Source organism: Zosterops lateralis (assembly GCF_965231275.1).
Source record: "Zosterops lateralis genome assembly, chromosome: 3".
In the NCBI taxonomy this organism is placed as follows: domain Eukaryota; kingdom Metazoa; phylum Chordata; class Aves; order Passeriformes; family Zosteropidae; genus Zosterops; species Zosterops lateralis.
In genome coordinates, this window is record NC_139764.1 from 93,062,220 (window position 1) to 93,082,165 (window position 19,946).

Sequence of the window (19,946 nt, forward strand, 5' to 3'; positions counted from 1 at the left end):
TTTGGTATTATGTTTAGTAAGCACTTAATTTTCTTTTCATACTTTATTACCGTATAAATTATTATTTTCACTGAAAAATTTGCTGTCTAAAGAGAATGGGAATTATCTTTTGTGTTTTTCATTTGTTAACATTATTCTTCAAATGTTCAGTTTTTAGTAAATGAATAGAATTTTCTCTTCAGCTGTCAGGCAGTGGTTCAGTTTTTGACTGTTACTGTATTACCTTTTGATTCTTTGAATAATAACACTGCAGAATGTAAGGTACGAAACTCATTTATATTCACTGGCAGGCTCATTTATATTCACTGTTTTCCTCAAGTAACCACTAATCATTTGTTACCAAATGATATAGACATTTGAAAATCATAAAATTTATTCAACAGAAGAATTTATCCATCAAAAAATCTTCCAAAGTCAGAAACAGTCCTTTTCACTAGATTTGATGATATTCTTATCATGCATATTCCATTGCAAAAAAAGATTCTAAAATACTTACTTTGTTTATAGACTCATACATCTCTACACTGGTGACTAACTGGCTTTTGAGAACTTCTAAGCAATAGACCCACAGCTACTGAAGCAAACCTGACCAGCAACTTGTACTCTTTGAAATTAGAAGAAAAATTAAGCAGATTGTAAAAAAAAGAATTTTCTCTGGAGTGATCCAACCACAATTGACAACTCTGTTGGTGCCACTGAAAACAACTTGCACATGCATTTTTATCACATTCCATTTTTACCAGCCAACTCATTATACTCCCACTTAAGTCTGTCCTGCCATTTGTCCAGCTGTCTGCCGGAACACACAGACCCACTGAAGTAAAACTGTACACTGCAAACACGACAAGGCTTGTAGAAAGAACTATTCTTCTCACTGAAAGGGTCTTCTAACATGAAGCAAGAACATACCCAAAAACTGCACCTTCTTATGCATACATTTTGCATAAATGATAGCTTTGACACCTGTTTCAATTACACATCAATCTGAAAACCAGTGAGCTGGCCTTTTATTTTTCTTTTCTTTTTATAACAAATAATACAGATACAAAAGAACAAAGATGTCTTATTCCTTTTGTTATGAAAAGAGTTGACCTTAATTTTCTTTTTCTCTTTAGGTTTTCATACCTACATTCCTCTCTGCTCAAAGCCTGGCTTTTCCCCCTCAGGCTCTGCCATTTTAACTACAGCAGCACAGGAGTTGCAGAAGGAGTTGTGGATGCCACAGCCCAGTGCAGCTCACTAGTGTTCCAGCAGTGTGGGACACAGCAGAGCTCTTCTTTTGAGGGAGTGCTCACTTACACCAAACAGCTCCATCAAGAGATGGACCACAATTTCTCCAGCTTCAGGTGAAGAGAATAATGGATGTCATTACCCTCAACATCAAACAAACGTCTTTCACTACTTCAAAGAAGTTACAATACTTGGTCAATACACACTCATGTATTTTTTTTTGTTTGGTTGGTTTTTTGTTGGTTTGTTTGTTTTTTTTGTTTACTTAGCTAAACATTTCAGTGTAACTCCTGAATAGTTAGCAAAGTTTTAAAAACAAGACAAAAAGAACTAGGATAGAATGACACTCAATTGGTGACTTTATTCTATTAAATATTCTGGCAGTTTTTGAAATTTTGAAACAAGCACAAACTGCTTTTGCAGAGAGCAAAGACCTCCAGGCACAGAGACCATTATCGGGTGTAGGTCTGTAGTCAACAGCAATACAACTGTCAGACCTAGGGTCAAAACTAAGTGAAAAATTTCTTCAGAAAAAGAGGATCAGAGTATGTAATTAATATATAACAGCAATTGATGCATTTCTCATGTGTGCCCTGCCAAGGATCTTGAGACATTGTGCCAGTTTGGGGAACTGTGCCAATAAAAGCCATTACCTAAAACATTCTATTACAGTAACATATCATTAGAACAAGTGAATTGAGAGTCTTACCCATATCGGGGCGGGGGGGGGGGGGGAAGCAGATGTGAGCAATATCCAAATCCAATAGACAATACCAAACCTGCTCATTTACTAGAAGTAATTAAATAAATAAAAAATCTTAAATAAAAATCTTGCCAAAGCAAGGAGGCATGGAATGAGATTGTCTTCAAGGATAACATACTTCGCACTTAGAAAATGCACAGACAGTTAAATATGAGATACCTGTGAAGCAAAGAATCCCTCACAAGGGCAAGTTTACTAAATAGTCTTGAATATGCTCATGAGCTTGCACAAATACGGTGTTAACATCTTGTCAGATGCCTTTACAGATAATGTACATGATGCAGCACATAGTATGTATACATGACAGTAGCAATGAACTAGCAAGCAGCTGCATTGCAGTATAAATGGAATATCTCCACATTAAGTATATGGAGATATGAAGCTGTTCAGTAAAAAAAGAAGAGTAACAGGTGAGCCCTATGCAACACGTGGATTCCTGCTGATAGAGCAAAGGTTAAGTTGATGCAAGAAAAGATCTTGACTCAAATCTTTATTTCTAACTCTCAACAAGAGAGAGCAGAGAGAGAACAAACACTTCCTTGCTGCTGTTTTCCCTCATACAACAAAGCTTCTGCTCTTCACAATAAGAAAGAGGCAGCTCAGATGTTGAAGTGTTTGATATAGACAGAGTTGAAATTGCCTCCTGCATCATATAATATTGAAACAATGTTGCCAGTGAATATGGTAATGACAACAAAGCAGATCACTTTTGTAAACATAAATCTAGGAAGTTATCAAAACAAGTCAGGTCACTAAGTAGGCAGCAACACTGAAAACATTAGTGACTTGTTTAGTCTGGTGGGATGAAGAGAAAAAGATCAGTATGTCTTAATACCAATAAAGAAGGAACAGAAAATCACTGCTCATTCACAATTCTATGAGGAAGATAACATGCTATGCCATGGATATTTGTGTGAAATAAAAAAGATGGCCCTCAGCCAGACATACAGAAAATCATCATGTTCATGAACAAAATTATTTATATTAAAAAGACATTACTCAACCCATATGCACTATTTCTTGTGTTGCTTGCTGCAGCGCTTATTGTGTGCACAATGGACCTATAATAACCTGAGCTCCGAATACAACAGATGGCTTAATTGAGACATGAGAAGAAACCTCCTGTGATGCTTTTGTAGAAAAATCTGTAGTAACAGCTGAAAAATGAAACAGCCATGCCTGAGAGATATTGGTAGAGTACTTGTTATTTTATGTCTCCAAACTTCTGGTTTCAACACTGCAGTCCATGACTGTAGTCACTGAAGTCCATTTTACTGTATCATGACACAGTAAGCTTTAAACATTTAATCTTTAAAACTAGTTTAACTCTGAGTTTGTTCTCCTCTGCCAAAATAGCCCAGCATAGTCCAAACTGCAGCCGTAACACCTGATTTAGGGAGAGCATTGTTACAGAATTAGGCCAGAATTAACAAACATATTTACAGAGATGTGGCTGTACGGATCCAGCCTCACACAGGAATGACTTGGCTGTGATTTCTTACTGTTTTCTTACCGAGAATCTGAGAGATTTTACCAAAGTCTGTAAAACAGCAACCATGTGTCCCAGAAGCTGTGAAACTAATCAAAGTCCATTTCAAGCACCTATCCAAATCACTCATCCAGAATTCTTCCCTAATCGTATCATTCAAACTGCCAACAAAACAAGCCTTAAAGATAAGCAAAGTAGGAGAATATACAATCCAAGCACCTTATTAGCGGAAACAAATCTCTCAGAAAACATAGAAAAAGACAGAGGAAATTAGGATGTTAGCTATTTTCCTCCAAACCCATGACAGTGACTCACAGAATCAATTGTATCAAACAGACAATTGTTGGGAGAAAACACGATCATCAAAGAAAAAAATAAAAAAAGCAGCAACAAAGCACACAAAGAAGGAGGTTGTGAGCTCATCATGACTCCTGTTTGAAAAAACTTCACGGCTGCAAACATCATGCAATTCAGTGACACTCTATGTAGGTTGAAGGAGAGGTTGAACTCCTAATGTTTCATCAACTCCAACTTTTTCTGGACTAAAAAATTGTTCTTTTGGTGGAAGCTGTAATTTTGACAGAAATAAGGGCTTAACATTTTCTGGAAAATGTGGTCTCAAATGTGAGTTTGAACCCTTAACCCTTCTTTTGTTCTGAAAAAAGCCAGCTTTTGTCTGACTATTCACGAGAAACTGCTCTAATGCTTATACAATTTTTGTAGGCCAGAGAGAAGCAAAACTCTGAAAAACTATGCTATGAAATTATCACAAGGTACAAGTAACATCTAACTATATAGAGGCAGTCTCTTAGTTAAACCTTCTGCTGTAATTAACATGAAATTCCTATAGGCTTCCACTAACATGAAATTAACATGAAACTCCACTTCTCTGCGGCCTTACCTCAGATTCCATTTTTAAGACAATCTCTTACCCCAAATACTCTATCATTTCCAAGCACCTTACGGAAACCAGTGGGTAAAACCGAGCAAGATCTAATGAGACATCAGCAGAGAACACAACAGCAGAATTACAAACTAAGAGAGTGAGATTTAAAAGAATTGAGACACATTCAATAAAAAGCTTCCCAAATAATGACGCTTCTTAAACAAATTTTCATTTTTAAAATGTCACCACTTATACCCTGAAACATAACAGGTGAGCAATGCTTTTAAAAGTGTTTACCTCTATGGAATGCGTCACAGTGCTGATTATAAAAATCTGTCCACCGCATGCAGCCCAAATGGTCTCCTCCATCACAAGCAGACTTCTAACAGGCAGAACCCCCAATTTAACTATCTTCTGAGGTTCTGTGTTCCATGTCCCATCTTCGATTTAAAAAAAAAAAAAAAAAAAAAAAAAAAAAAAAAAAAAAAAAAAGTTATACACAATCAAATTAAGATCTTTGCTTTAAAACAATTCTGGAAAGTCCAGAAAGCATAAAGCCTGAATTTCTGCAAGTTGCCACTTCAAGCTACACTGTGATTTGTGTATGGTTACTTTAAGCTTCCAGGGTAAATTTATAAGGATAAAACAGCATTACGGGGAAAACCCAAACCTAAGTACTTATATATCTGTCAACGGAGCAAATTTTATCTAGATTAAATGGTAATTCAGGAATACTACATTGCTGTTCTGATACCACTAATTTCCTTTCCAGAGGAAATACAATCAGAAACCCATGGCTGACACAATTGTCTTCAACTCAGAAGGAGCTCACAACCAACTTATTTCAAGATGAATCAACTTCTAACTAGCACAGAATCATCTTTCATTTGCAAAGTAGTTAGGAAGATTTTTTTACTGTAGGCTCTAATGAGTGCAGATCACTGTCTAAGAGCATTTGGAATGGACCTTCCTGCTACTAGATGCTTCATTTAAGATGGAAATTAAAACAAAAAAAAGGGAAGAAATTAAAATTTGGTCTTGTGCCATATCTTCACTTTTCTTACTTTTTCCACTAATTATAGAACCCACAGTGTTTTCTTTGGACTGAATTTAGCAGATCTAAATTAAATTATGCATGTGTATGTGGCACAATCAGTTATTCAGAGAGATTCTGGTAAGAACTGCATGCTTTCACGTACTGCTATGGTCACTCTCAGTTACCATCTCTTTGAAACAAGGACTAGCAGATTATTTATCCCCACATTTAAGAACCAGCAACATGAGCTTCTTGAAACAGTTGTAGCTTTATCTTTTATACATACAAATTGTCATATTAAATAGATCAATAATAATTTTAATGTTTTCATATTAGTTTATATATTGTAAGTGCTCATTGAATATAGTCTCAAAGATGATATTTCTATACATTATGATTTATTAATAATATAAAAATCTGTTAAAAGTAACTGGGTTTTACATGGAGATAAAATATTTTTTAAAAAAATCACCATTTCTTCATTGAAAAATCTTCTTCCTGCACAAGCTACAGCAAAATTGTCTACTTTTCTGACACTGGTTTCAACTCAGTAGCCACTTAAATTTTGATTGATGAGACCAAAGTAAACACATCTTTAGGCAAGCACTTAAGTACAGGTTTTTTCTTTTCCCTCCTGAAAACAAGTGCATCTTCTATTATTTGCCTAGGGAACGGGGGCGCAAAATTTCCTGCTTCACCAATAACATTAGCAACAACAATAATGAGAAGCCACAGTTCTGGAGTACTTCTCAAAATTTCTGTCACCAGTGTGATACAACCTTCTCTGAGTCATTCTCAGGATGTGGCTCTCTTCTGAAAGCATCTTTGTAGAAGTGACATTTAGTTTTAGGTTGTCAAAATAATTTTCATTATTTTAGTTTGTATTGAGAATAGTGCTTCCAGTTATTAGCCTGCAAACTCTCCCAGCACTGTCAGAGTCTTTCTGTGTTCTCTATGACTCATATGCACTATTAATAATAAACAAACTTCTGGAAAAGTTTCCATTCTTTAGCAACCGTATTACCCACAAATTAAATTCTAAACTGGAGGCTGCCCATGCCCTCTGATTGCTGTAACCAGTGCAGGCAGAGCAAAGCCTTCAGAGAGTGAAGGTGTAGACGTGAGTGTCACAACTTTCATTGTGCAAGGGATGCTGAGTACAGAAGGTGAACAACAATCTGTACCTAGCACCATTCTTAGGGTAAACCCAGCATAATTCTGGTACATTCTTTCTGTCTTTTCTGAAGGGTAAGGACTGTCAGTTTGGATGAGGAGCAGTTATGCTGAGCAAAAAGCTATCTTTCCTAGTAACACTTTACACTGAAAAAAACATTAATATACAACAAAAGTTCATGAAACTTGACAACTCTTTCTTTTAAATACATTCAAGCTATACAAATACATTCAAGCTACACATTAATTTATAAACAAAGCATAGGTGATACTAAAACAACAGGAATATAAGGATTTTTAGGATCTCAACTGTGGACTCATTTACATTTTACTTAAAACTAAATTTCAAACATCTAATGTGTTTCTTTTCTATTTAAGTCTGGACCTTTATGCCCTGAGATGACTAAGCATTAAGCCTTATTAATAATTTTAATCAATGTTATAAATACCACCTGAGTCATGAATATCTGATTCAACATATGTGCCTAAAAAACCTCAGTTCTCACAAAACCATTTTCTGTTGGTGTGTGTGTTAACACAGTACTTGACAATTCAGTTTAAAACAGGATTGGACATAGAAGGAGGTAAGAGAAAGGCCTCATGTCTTTCATGTTACCATGATTTCGTGAAAAAAGCCCTGAAATCCCACTTGAGGTATCAGCCCAGGAAAAATCCAAAGCTATCACTCTACCCTATGACCTTAGTCATGTGATAAGGCTATTCTCTGGTGCTTTTTTATTTCTTCCTGCAAACACTGTTGTCTTCCAGATCAGACAGCATCTGAGACAGATGAGGGGAAAAACAGGCAGGGAGACACTCTCTGGTCTAGTAATTGGAGCAGTATTCAAAGGATGTGTCAGCTGTGTTCTGGACCCTGCCTCAGTGAATGATTAATTAATTATACAAAGTGGAATGGCACCAGGAGGACAAATTAAGCCCTGTGCATCTCTCTCCTCTCATTTTGTGGCAGCCAGGGAAATCTCTAGAGAGTAGGAAGCATGGATAAAAAATCCACTCAAGCAAGGCAAGGGATTAAGCCTGATAATCCAACATACTTCTGTAAATGCTTTAACCACAGGCCGCTGGCTAAAAGTAAGATCACCACTTCACTTTGCTGACCAAGAATTTTATCACCCATCTCCAAAATTACTTAGCAAGTCTGTGTCTAGCGCACAAGTGGTTTAAGACTATCAAAATCATACTTTGAAGAAAACATAATACTTTCCCTGCCTCTCTCTAGATCTCAGCAGACCCTGTTCAATACCTCCCTGCACAGATTTTATGTTTGACTCTGGCTGTTTCATGTTATCTGTCTGATCCAATGTCCGTTACTTCTAAAATCTAAGGGAAAAGAAGCATTATCTCTATCCAACTTGTGTAAACACCTACAGATTCAAGACATGCTTATGTAAGTAGTTTCAACAACTGGCACTATCCAAGTACTTAAAATTAGTCACAGCACTTTCAAAAAAGATAAGGAACAGCTTTGCTTGATGCTATAAAATCCTTTGCTAGTTACTGACTAAAATAAGCTTATTTTTTCTTGGCAAAAGAGAAAAGAAGCAAGAAATAGAAGCCAAGATAAAACTTTTGCCAGTAGAATCTCAAAGCATATTATATGAATTGCAGGTACAGCTGTTTGCAGGAAAGTGATGTGTCTACAAAATCTGAGAACAAGGTCAAAGATAGAAATTAACCCAGAGGCTTCTTGAAATTAGATGTCATATATTTATGCTGTATATAAGATGTCTGACATTTGCATATTTGCATCTTCATTTAAAAAAATGAAGACAGATTTTATACTAATAGATTTGTGTCATATCACTGAGTTATGCCACTATTTTTAATACTCTTTGTAAGTTATATTTCCCCAGAAGTTACATGACATAGTTCATACACCAGTGTTGAATAGTACCTTGCAATGCATATATAAGTCTGTTTAGCTGCATCAAAGTAAGGTCTCTCATGCTCATAAAATATTTCTAAGACTTTCATGTAAAAGGACATTATTTCCATTAGTGCATTTTGTAATTAGTCCTGTGATTTTTATGTCTTTGAAAAATTAGTTATCCTTCGATTCACTCAATTTTAATCTGATAGGAAAAGTTTTAAAACAATGTTCATTTTATCTTTCTGTACTTTGTTTCCACAAAATCTAATGAAGGAAAGTAATATTATTTTGCAATAATTCATAAGAATAGGCTTCCTAGTATTAATTTATAAATATTCAAAATATTTTGTACTTTTAATAATTGTAATTAATTGATGCACTCAAGTCTTTATATGAGATAACCTATTAACATATAGTTTATTTCCTCAGAAAGTCTTTTCAAAGTTTGTAGTAGTCTTCCCTTCCTTTTTTTGCTTTCAGTCAAGCTGAACTGAGCAAGCGTTTTTGTTGACAGCTTCCTCTCTTGCTTAGCAGCCCTATTGATGGTTTCAACAGAGCTGCCAACACAGCCCTGGGAACAGCACTTCTTGGTTAATTAGTGCAGTGGAGCACAAACATTTTTTTCCATCACATGGTACGTAAACCAGCACTGTGGAGGAGTAAAATGGTACCTACAGAAGTCAAAGTTTAGCACATTCCTTATAACTTGAAAATAAGATGAGACACTCAGGCCTGCTCTTCTAAACAATATGTGACCAGCAAGGTCCTACACTGTGCATGCATATGCATTTTTTCTCCCATATGCATCAAATTCTTCAAGCTAAACAGCTGATAGAGCTCTTCCTAAAGCTATACAAGGGGTGGTGCTGGAGGTCCCAGGATAAAATACACAAATAAGACTAAAAGCAATGTCAACATATTTCTGGTAATGAGTATTATGTGACACTGCAAAGACAAGGGTATTTATCTCTGTTAGAGGACTGCTCTAGTCCTCTCCCTAATAGCTTAATACCACTGTTTATTTTTCACAGCAATACCTCTCACAATGTCTACCTAAAGTGGCAATCACATGCCAGAAATCCACTCTTCAAAAAAGCTAGAGCAGTACATGGATCCACTCAAGCTCTGACTTCGACATCAGCATTTTACATTCCACATATTCTTCCTTTCCTCAGTTTGTGAGAGGACACAAGAGTCTTACCAAACCCATCAAGGTACCTCTCCAGTGAACTGACTTGCTACTCCTTCAGCGTTGTAACTGTCTCCCCTTACCCTTGTATTTCCTTTCAGTTTTTGTCATTTTCCTTGATATCAATCCTCTGAAAATGTTCACTTGTGGAGTGCCACAAAGCCTCTTTAGACAGGTAAGTCATCAAAACTTGTGACCAACTTTGGAGCTCCCTAACTTCTCACCAGTGAAATCTCTTCTGTTCTGTGCATAGGCAAAATTGCCTCAGCTACTACTTCACCTGACCAAACTCTTACTGACTATTAAAATATTAATTCTTCTACTTTCTGCCACAATATTTCTGAGTTTTTATTTTCTTTTTCCTGTTTCTCTCTCATAATCTTTACAGGACTTTATGAAAAGGAAATGTATATCAATGTCTAGAAAAAGGAAGTAGCTGGAACTGACTACAGTACATCAGGAACAATACACCTATATTACATAAAGATTGTGATTTCCTTTTTCTAAGATACTTTTGTGAATGGAAGTCAAACACACGCTGACCTTTTCTGCTATTACATCACTCAGAAAACACATCTGCTGGGTTGTCTGCAATCATCACAAAGGGGTTTTGTTATGTTTTTTAAACAAAGACAATACAACACACTTTTTCCTTAACCTCTTCTAAGCTTGTTTTGCATGGAAATATTAACTCAGGCTGAGACAAATACTAAATGCAGAATTTTTCAGACTGATAACTGCAAAAGTTCATAAACCTGTAAAGTAAGTTCTCAACAAACAAGGTGTCAGAAATTTTGTAATCTGCATCACTCCCATTCCTATACAGAACAGCACTTAATTCACTAGCTGTCTCACAGTTCCCAAAACAAGTCTTCTCACACATGTAAAATTAAGGATTAGTGAGGGTAATTATCAGGGGTACTATTATTACAATTAACATATTAGCTGACCTGCACCCTGTTCTGTGATATTTTCACCAATCACTGTTAGCTCACATTTAAGAGCCAAGTAGATTTTACAGTATCAACACCTCAAGACTTTGCTTTTAGTTTATATTAAAATACATTAAAGTATGTATTTTTAAGTACTTAAAAAAATATAAAATGCTAAAAAGTACCTCATATGTGAAAATACATGGATACAGAGGTGACTCACTAAAATATGACTACCCTTCAGAAAGGAAGTTGTGCACCTCCTACTCTCCCACTAACATGGCATTTTCTCCTTGATTTACTGTACAGACTTCCCAGTTTCCATTTTTTAGTACTTCAAGACAAGACTTTCTGCAGCCAGAGAGCACTCTGGATGCTGTTGGTCTGACAAAGTTCTCTAGTGAACAAAGTCAGAAGAAATCACTTGCTATTTGTAAACAAACACCATGGATATTTATATGCACTGACCCCTCCAAGAACAACTGGAGGAATCAGAGCTATTTGGGTCCTGCAAACCAAATGACACCAGTCATGGGTCTCTGACTACACAGAATAAGGCATTAAGCTTCAATGAAAGAACTGATCCACACAGTTTCTGCCCAGGGAGGAAGACAAAAGGAACTCAACTCCATCACAGACTGTGAAAAAGGATAATCTTCCTTCTAGGATGAAAATCTTTCTCATTCATGGAATACTGTAACAGGCTGCACAACCATTTTTCCTGTGCCTCTCACAGCATTTGTCCTTCTCAGGCTTCAAATCAAGACATAATGCAGTGATATATTTCACATTCACTCTTAAATCTTTCCTTAATCTCCTTTATGATGACAGACCAAAACCCAAGCTGAAGTGCATGGCTGAAAAGTAACCCCCGCTGCAGAACAGAAGGCAACCCTGATGAATTGCACAAAGCTCCTCAGAGGTTGTATTCGCCCTCCCTCCCATTTCCCTGCTTGGATTCCTTTGCTTGGTAAATAGGTCAGTGCTCATAAAAACACCCCTCCAGGGCTGACTGCCTCACATAACCACAGCAGCCAGCTATAAGGAAGATGGACCCTAACATGGCAGCGGCTGAATCACACACCTTCTGTGGGGCATGGAGAACTGAAATAAGCCACAGTGACCAAGCAGTAAGGAGAGGGACAACAAGATTAATCTACAAGAGTCAGAAAAATAGCATTATTTCCCATCTCAAAGTTCCAATGATAATGTCTCAGACTTTGACAGGCTCTGTGAACACCTCACTGCCCAAAACCAATGTCTTCAGAAGATCAACAGGGGATGCCACAATCCTGGTCAATGCAACAACCTCCATCTCACAACCAGACTGTAATGCAGTCTTGTTAACAGCTTTGCCCCATCTTTAAAATTCTCTATAGATATGCAACCCATGAATCCTTTCTTAGCTATGCTGCCAAGGGTGTCAGTTGTGTTTTTGAAGTGGTCTTTTCTGGAAGAAGTTGAGTGATAGTAATTGCAGTCTTAAAACAGCTTAAATACACCAGGACCTTTCAGAGAAGACCACAATTTCACTTTAATACCCCTCCCAGGTAGGTAGAGAAACTGAAATACCTAAAATATTATGAATCTAGGATCAAGACCTCACTCCTGTGCCTCAAAAACAAAGAAAAAAAACTGCTATTCAGTGGTTTTAAAAAAAAAAAAGTTTTAAAGAGAACTGACATCTAATGTCTGGCTTCAGATCAGAGACAACAGCTCAACAGGAAACCTACTGGGCTGAAGACGACAACTGGACAAAGGAAGTTTCTTTCCCAACACTTTTTCCCAGATCCTTTGTTGCTTGGAAAAAAAAACCAAAAAAGCATCCTGTACCTTTCCCAAACAAAGCCTTTATATGCTCTAACAGTGGGCATATAATTTGCTCCAAGATTACAGATACTGAGTTTGGTTCCTCAGTTAGAGACTGGTGGGATTTAGTAGCCAAGGTACAGTGTCACACAAATGCAGCTGAACTGCCCACAGGGCCCACCTCATTAGAGAAGCACGACAACCATCATTACTGCAGTTCACACAAATAAGACAGATCTCTGCTGGCTCTGTACTTTGCAAGTTTAGGAGTCTCTTTAGGGCTAACATTTCACTTTAAACATTAAGGTTTCAAACCCTGAGCAAAGCCTCATTGATTTTGAACTGAATCACTAGATATATATGCAATACTGCAGGGAAGTTAGTGAGAGGTACTGGAAGCACCTGAACCTGCTCTGGAAAAGACAGCTGTGGTTCAGAAGAATTGCCTGGGATTCTCCTTTATTCAAATTATTTCAGCCAATTATTTATCTAGATACAAAACAACCATGAGGCTAACAGAAAAAGGAAGTCTACCATGAAGTACATGAACTGCACACATAGGAAAGACTTATCCCATCTGTACAGTAAAAACTGGGTTGTCATTTTAAATGAGATATACAGAAATGTTTACCAATAGGGGATTTCTGTGTTTCATAAACATCAATACTGGGTAGTTGAGAGAAATAAGCACTGTGCTGTGTAAAATACTGTGTACTGCTGTTAGCACAAAAATTTCTGGAGTCTTGTAACACTGAAGACTTCAGGGTTTAAGCTAAGAGGTAAAATAAATTGTCATATGGATGTATGGTGAAAGTGGGAACAATATCAAAGTTCCTACTATCATTCAAAAAGAGACAACAAGTCTCTTCAGACGTACCAGAAAGAGTAGTAATCCTAGTTCAGCAGTTTTACGGAGAATTTTCAGGAAATATATTAGTGAAAAATTACTACTGCCAAAATACACTGACATGTGAGTTCCTCAGGATGCCATCAAATCGTATCACTATGCAGCATTACCTTCTGCTTTTGTGTAGATTGAGATGTTTCCATTTACCAAGCCAGCAAACAAGTACTGAGACCTATATGTTAAGCTCATAACAGTTGATTTTTCAGGAGTGAAGAAGTGTTGAAGTCGAATTTTCTTTGAGCCTTGGCAACTTTTGTAAACAGAAATGCTATAGAAAGAAGCAAGAAAAAAATAGACCTGTGAAATTATGCTTTACACAGTTCTCATCAGAATATGCAAAAGAGAAGTTTAGAATAAAATATTGGAGGAAAGAAGATTTTCTCCTTCAATTCTTGGAATTGAATGAGAATGTCTCAGAATGTCTGCATAGACAACTTGCAATTACCTAACGTTGACATAAGACAACACATTTGTATTATCTTATATGCAGAAACAGTTATTCAAAAAAGAGACATAATAAAAATTCTGCTCAAAATCCTTATTATGAGTCTATCTAAAACTTTTATTAGTTAAAAAATTATATTACATGGAGAACTAGGAAGAAGAAAATAAAAGCTCACTACCAGATGTCACTTACACTTAAAATTTCCACAATTCCTATTGATTGTTACAATGAGTATGCTAAGAATATTGTGAAAGCTGGAATTAAATCACTGGTTTCTAGAAATGGCATTTTCCTTGGAGAATTTTATTCTCCTTCATTTATAGTAGTTACAAACACCTTCAAGAATCACATGTAGTTACACACTTGCCCTCACTAACTATAACAAGAACTGTTTGCTAACTGGCCTATAAGTTTAGAACATGTAGCCTTGTTCTTCAACACAAATCAAGTGATGGCTCAGTAGGCCATCAGTTCAAAGAGAGCAAAGTAGTCCATGTCAATAGTAGACAACAATATGTTTTCATGTGACAAATCCTACATAATATGACAGGTCAGAAGATTAATGATTCCTCTTTGTCATCCTGAAAATTTTCCAATACCTGAAGATTACACTGAAATGTTACAAAAGTAGTATTTATATTTTTCAGATAAGATGATCTAATCATGTTTCATCAAAAAGATGCCCTATTTTAATTACAAATACCACACGGTGTAATATTGAACAATGTAGAGTGCATTTTATCCTTGATTTGAGTGGAAAGGATACCTTGAGGTCACTGGGATAACGCTTGGATACTTTTTGAAAAAGTAAACATTTTCTTAGAAGCATCTCACACAATTTTGAGAACAGTAAACTTAATCAATAAATCATACACATTACACCAAAACCAAAAATCACCTTCCTTCTTCCATGCCAAGGCAAATAGTAGGCACGTTAGAAGTTTTTGCAAAAACATTTTCAGAGTCTGGAGCTTTGTTTTGCTCTTTCAGCTTCTCCTCCTCTGGTATGTAGACCATGCAGAGAATCCGTGATTCCACATTGAAGCACTCAATAACCTTGGGGCTGGAACTTTGAAACGAGACTATTGCAATCTGGCCCATCTGATTAGTACAACTGCCAATCTGAAATGAAAAAAAGAAAATAAAAAACGAAAAACAACAGACCATGACTGATACCTGTCTCCAGGAAGATCAGCAGGTACAAGAAGGAATGACTGGAATGTTAACTAAAGAGTGCACCTCAAGTTATATGTGTGAATATGAATTTTTATGCATTAAGATATAAGAATAATTCAGCACAAATACAAGATATGTCAAAACATTATATAAACAAACTTGCCTTCTACATGCACACAAAAAGTTATTTTTTTAAAGCAGAAATAATATTACAGCCTGTTCTGATATCTGACTCAAATGTCTACACATTAGACAATGCAATTACTCTAACTATCTGTGCAACACACTATTTTAATAACTGGTGTCCTAAGTTGTCTCAGGTTCTTTTAAAACAGGTAATATAGCTGAGGCCTGTCCTTTGCACACTAACAGGTCTACAAAGAAATCCTCTGCTCCAAAAGGAAGAGTCTTGTAAACTTTCTGATACAGAAACCTAGATTTCTCCCTGATCCAGAACTAAGTATCATCAACATGTTCATAAACTTGTACATTTTAGGAATCAGGGAGAAGTTTAAAAAAAATATACCCAAGCACAGTACATGTTTTTGTATAGTAACTCTTTCTGTTTATATGAACTAAAATAGGAAAGAGAAAGAAAGACTTTTTTGTAGCATTAAAAAATATTTAATTTCCTTCTTTTTGCAATAATTTTTTATAAATGGCAAAAACAAAAGGAAATTATATGGGTTGCCCTGAGAAAGGCCACTAAGAGAAGCTATTTCTAACTTTTAATTCACAAGACCTCCTTTAGAATTTCAGTATTGTAGTAACTAGAAAAGCTCCTGAAATCATTAGTTTGCCATTTTTTTTAAGAATAGCTTCTATCCACATAATTTTTTTCTGCTGGAATATCTTCATACCTGGGGTCATAGCAATATACAGAGTAAGTATTTTTCCTCTGCAGATTTTGACAGATTTTTTTTTTCATTATTTTAATATGAAAACAGACAGTAGGACAGTTTATATGGGTTTTAGAAGCAATTGTTACAAATTAGCACATAACTCCCTTCTGAATGTGCTCAGCCCTTTGGAATTTGTTCTGCGCTGCACAAATCACACACACTTAACTGACACCCTACAGAGACCAGCCAGATCACAAGGACAAATTAGTAGCTAACCCTTTACCTTTAAACAAATAAACAAAGAGGAAAAAAAAACAACCCAACATTTCTTTCATATCTACACATTGCTGAGAGTCACAAAAAGCAATGGAAATATACAGGAGACAACCACTTTCAGATTTTAAAGATGACACTTACCCAAAGAAAACCATGTTCCACAGCACAGGAATCTGACTCTGTTTCTCCAGCAAGGTATGGCTCAGGATTATAAGCAGCACATTCAATCTTCAAAAGAGGAAAAGAGAGCTGTTAGCACATTTTTTAAAAAAATGCTTGTTTCTGTTTTAGGTTTTAATTACTAAAATATTTAAGGATATCAAAGAATCTCATGAGGCAGTTTAGTTCACCCAGCTTCCCATGGGCAGGGTCAGCTTTTGTTCCTGACACAACCCTTACCTACCCCTACGGACCTTCAAGGCCAAAGACCATAAATTCTCTTTTGCTGATCTGCTCAAATGCTTTGTGACTTTCATTAAGTTTTTTATGTCCCCAACCTGACACCATCCCTGATGTAATCATTAGACTGTTACCTCTCATCTCAGACACCAGGTACTTCTCTTTCTCTGTAATGTCCTTTTACATGTAAGGCTGATATATGCCATGACCCTGCCTGAGACACCTCTTCATTAGGCTAAGTTAACATTATCAATTAATTATGTATCATTTTTATAAACAATTACTTTTTCAAATTTTTATTTTTAAACTTAGTATTGTCACTTTTTTAACTGACATCTCTCCAGCAGATTGTATCAGCCTAGTGTGTATTTAAGAGTGTAGAGTTTTCTCACCTGAACACAGTAGTCTAGCAGAGCTGGTAGCAGCACTACACCGTGGTTACCTCTTCAGAAGGCTGTTTTTACACATCTCATTCATTACTGCTCTTTGTAACAATGTTACATCCCTAACCAATCCTTACCTTCCGGGTCTACTAAAATTACTTTAACATACCAACTAAATCACCTTTTCAGTCTGGATTTATGAAACTCCTAATTTCTCCCTGAGCATACCATGTGTCTTTCCTGCTGACTGTCATCCTTTTTATTTTTCTTTTCTCCCCCTCAAATTATTTCTCCAGGTGCTTTAGTAATTTTGAATGCTAATACTCTCATTCTTCAGATTTCAACTCCCCTCCAATCTTATGTCATCATGTTACTGTCAGTAAATTAATAACAATACTCATTATTGTATCATGCAGGCCATTAAAAAAAAAAAAAGAAAGCAACACCAGATTGAAAGTCTATATTTAAGTCCATCCCAACTCTGAAGATCATTCAAGCATCAAGGATCTGAAAAAAAAACATTTTTATGACCAGTCACGGATTTCTAATTTCCCTCATATCCACAGCAGTTTCCTAAAGCTTATGTAAACACTTCAAAATACATAAAAACAATTCATAAATGTGTAGAGGATAAAAAGGTTTCAAATGAGGTGTGATACTACACTTTTACACAAGAGTCTCTATAATTCAAACTAATGTTCTCATCTTGAACATCCATGTCTTTGTTCTTATATTGTAGCACTAGAGACAACTCAGTAATAACTTAGGCTACTCATTTAGTATTAACTCCCCACAGCCTGGCAACATCAGCTCCCAACAGTGAACAATTAAAAAAAAAAAAATCCAAAACAAAAACAAGTTGGCAAAAGTTAAGAGTTATGAATTCCAAGTTTACTTAATTTTCCAAAGTGCAAAGAATTTTACAAATCTTGACGTCAGCAGGCATTGCAAAGTTATTTGCCTTAGTAGAAGAAATGTTATTTATTCAGCAAAGCAATTCACTGTATACAGATAAAAAATTGAAATCAATAGATGAGAAAAAAGAGGGAAAAAAAGAGCTATCCACACCTGTCTTAGCAGGTCTCATTTAACACATGCTGAACCTATCTACTTGTCGTGATTTACAGTAGCTGTGACAACAAAATATATCACTAGTGAAAAATAAGACAGCCTGCATGTTGGATATTTCCCAAGCTCTTTGTTACACCTCTGTGTCACTTTGTGTCTCGGTCAAAAGTGATGGTTTTTTCCATAGTTAAACCCTGGTAGTTTAGCTCTCAGTCTTGACAGAAGCCTGGGATGCTAATGTGCTCTGATGGCTCCCTACAGCACTGGGCAGCCTGAGCAGCACACAGAGCCAACAAACAGGATTAGCCAGGCAACTTCCCACCCTGAGCTGGGGCCTGAGAGCCAGACTGCAGCTGAGGCTGCCCTTATACTCAAGTCATATTTTCTAGTGATATTAAGGAGTTGGGAGTACCAGGAATGACACCTGGGCTCACACACACATTACTTTAGGAGCTGCAAAACTGTCAAAGTTGGCCCAGGGTTGAGGCAAATATTGTCACACACTCTGCTCTCCTGAGGTGACCAAGGCAAGGACTATCAGCCACCTAATAAAGGTGACAAACTTCCCTTTCCTTTCAAAATAAGACTCTGTTCTAACTTGATTACAAGAGTTGAGCCTGGGCCTTCACAGATCCCAGCATGCATTTTCAGGACTTACAAATGCCTAGGCTCTAAGGAAATAAATATATAATTTAAATTTCTGAAATAAATTTAAATTAGTTGATTATTTCACCAGTGGTGACTTTAGAAAGTAGTCAGTACAGAAAAGGCTGTTTAATAAGACAAGCATGAATGGTTGGTTGTATGGGAAATCAGAGAGTTTCAGTAAACTTTCACTGCTCTGAAAAACAGTGTCATAGGAATAGATTGTCTCAGCACCATTACACATTTCTACTGCATTTTGAACCACTGATTATTTTCCCCCAACATCCAGGCTTGTATACTCACATCTGAAGTGAAGCTGTCAGCTGAGCTTCCCTCTTGTGTAGGCTGTTCTAGCAGTGAGGGCCTGCAGACTCACCTCTTTAAGCAGCACCCATGCAATGACATTACTTAACTTTGGGATTCTATCCACACATACACAATTTTATTTCCATTACTCTTTTTGCACAAGACTTACTGACTGATTGTCAGTAAAAAAATCCTGTGGATACACAGGAAAAATAGCATCTGGCACTCTCCTCTTCCATATATTGCTTTGGTATTGTACTTATTTTCATCATTAAAGTCAGTGGTCAATAAGGCTTCAAACTGACACATTGTTTTAGGAAATGAGCCATTGAAACAATTTCTATATCTTTGTTCAGAATGTGTAATTTTACAAAAGATTCCATGAAACATAATTGAAAAAATATTTTAAAATATTGTACTCTGTGCACTAATAAAAATAAGAAATTTCAGGAGGATTTAGCAGTGCCACCAGGAAAGGACGGCTTTCATGGAGATCAGATTACTGCTCTTTGAAAGCTTTAGGTTACTTCCTTGCCCCAAACACACACTAGGAAATCTCAAGATCAACTAAAAATTCCCATCAGTTCTGTTTACACTGAGTGATTCACTTACATATGAAAGTGAATGTCACACTGCATAAAAATAAACATTATACTCCTTAGTGCCCCAAGATTGCAGCATTTTGCTTTGACTCTTCTCAACCTTTAACTGCTAATGGTCTTAAACCAAGGTCGCTGCTCAAGAGAACTAACAAGTGTGAACTAATAGATGTATTTACAATATGGTATTCTTTAGAAATTATATCACACAAAAAACCCTTACTGTAATCTCATATCTAAATTCCATTCACCTTAAACTCCTGTTGCTTGGCCATCATCACTGGCATGTGTCTAACAAGCAGAGGATGTTTTTCCTTTTTGATTTGATTCCCATCATCTTCTATGCAGAACCAACCTAACAGGTTATCCTCCGCTGTAATGGAAAGAGCAAACAATAAACACTCCACAATCCTTTCACTGAATAATCACTTCCACCTTTCCAGAGGAACAGAAAAGAATTCTGCCAGGACTAGTTAATACAGATCAGGCTGTTCTTATGCCA

The 19,946-nt window shown here is 36.4% G+C and overlaps 1 protein-coding gene across 5 annotated transcripts in view; it reads right to left on the bottom strand.

Moving 5' to 3' along the window:
* The window catches only part of ARHGEF10 (Rho guanine nucleotide exchange factor 10), a 110,968-nt gene that overhangs the window by 13,497 nt on the left and 77,525 nt on the right, over nucleotides 1-19,946 (bottom strand). For all 5 annotated transcript variants that reach the window (XM_083857595.1, XM_083857594.1, XM_083857592.1 and 2 more), the window contains 5 exons: nucleotides 19,696-19,817; nucleotides 16,186-16,272; nucleotides 14,649-14,872; nucleotides 13,416-13,573; nucleotides 4,666-4,808 (listed from right to left, as the gene is read on the bottom strand). In XM_083857595.1, coding sequence (XP_083713721.1) covers nucleotides 4,666-4,808; nucleotides 13,416-13,573; nucleotides 14,649-14,872; nucleotides 16,186-16,272; nucleotides 19,696-19,817 — 734 coding nt within the window. The remainder of the gene's footprint in view (nucleotides 1-4,665; nucleotides 4,809-13,415; nucleotides 13,574-14,648; nucleotides 14,873-16,185; nucleotides 16,273-19,695; nucleotides 19,818-19,946) is intronic.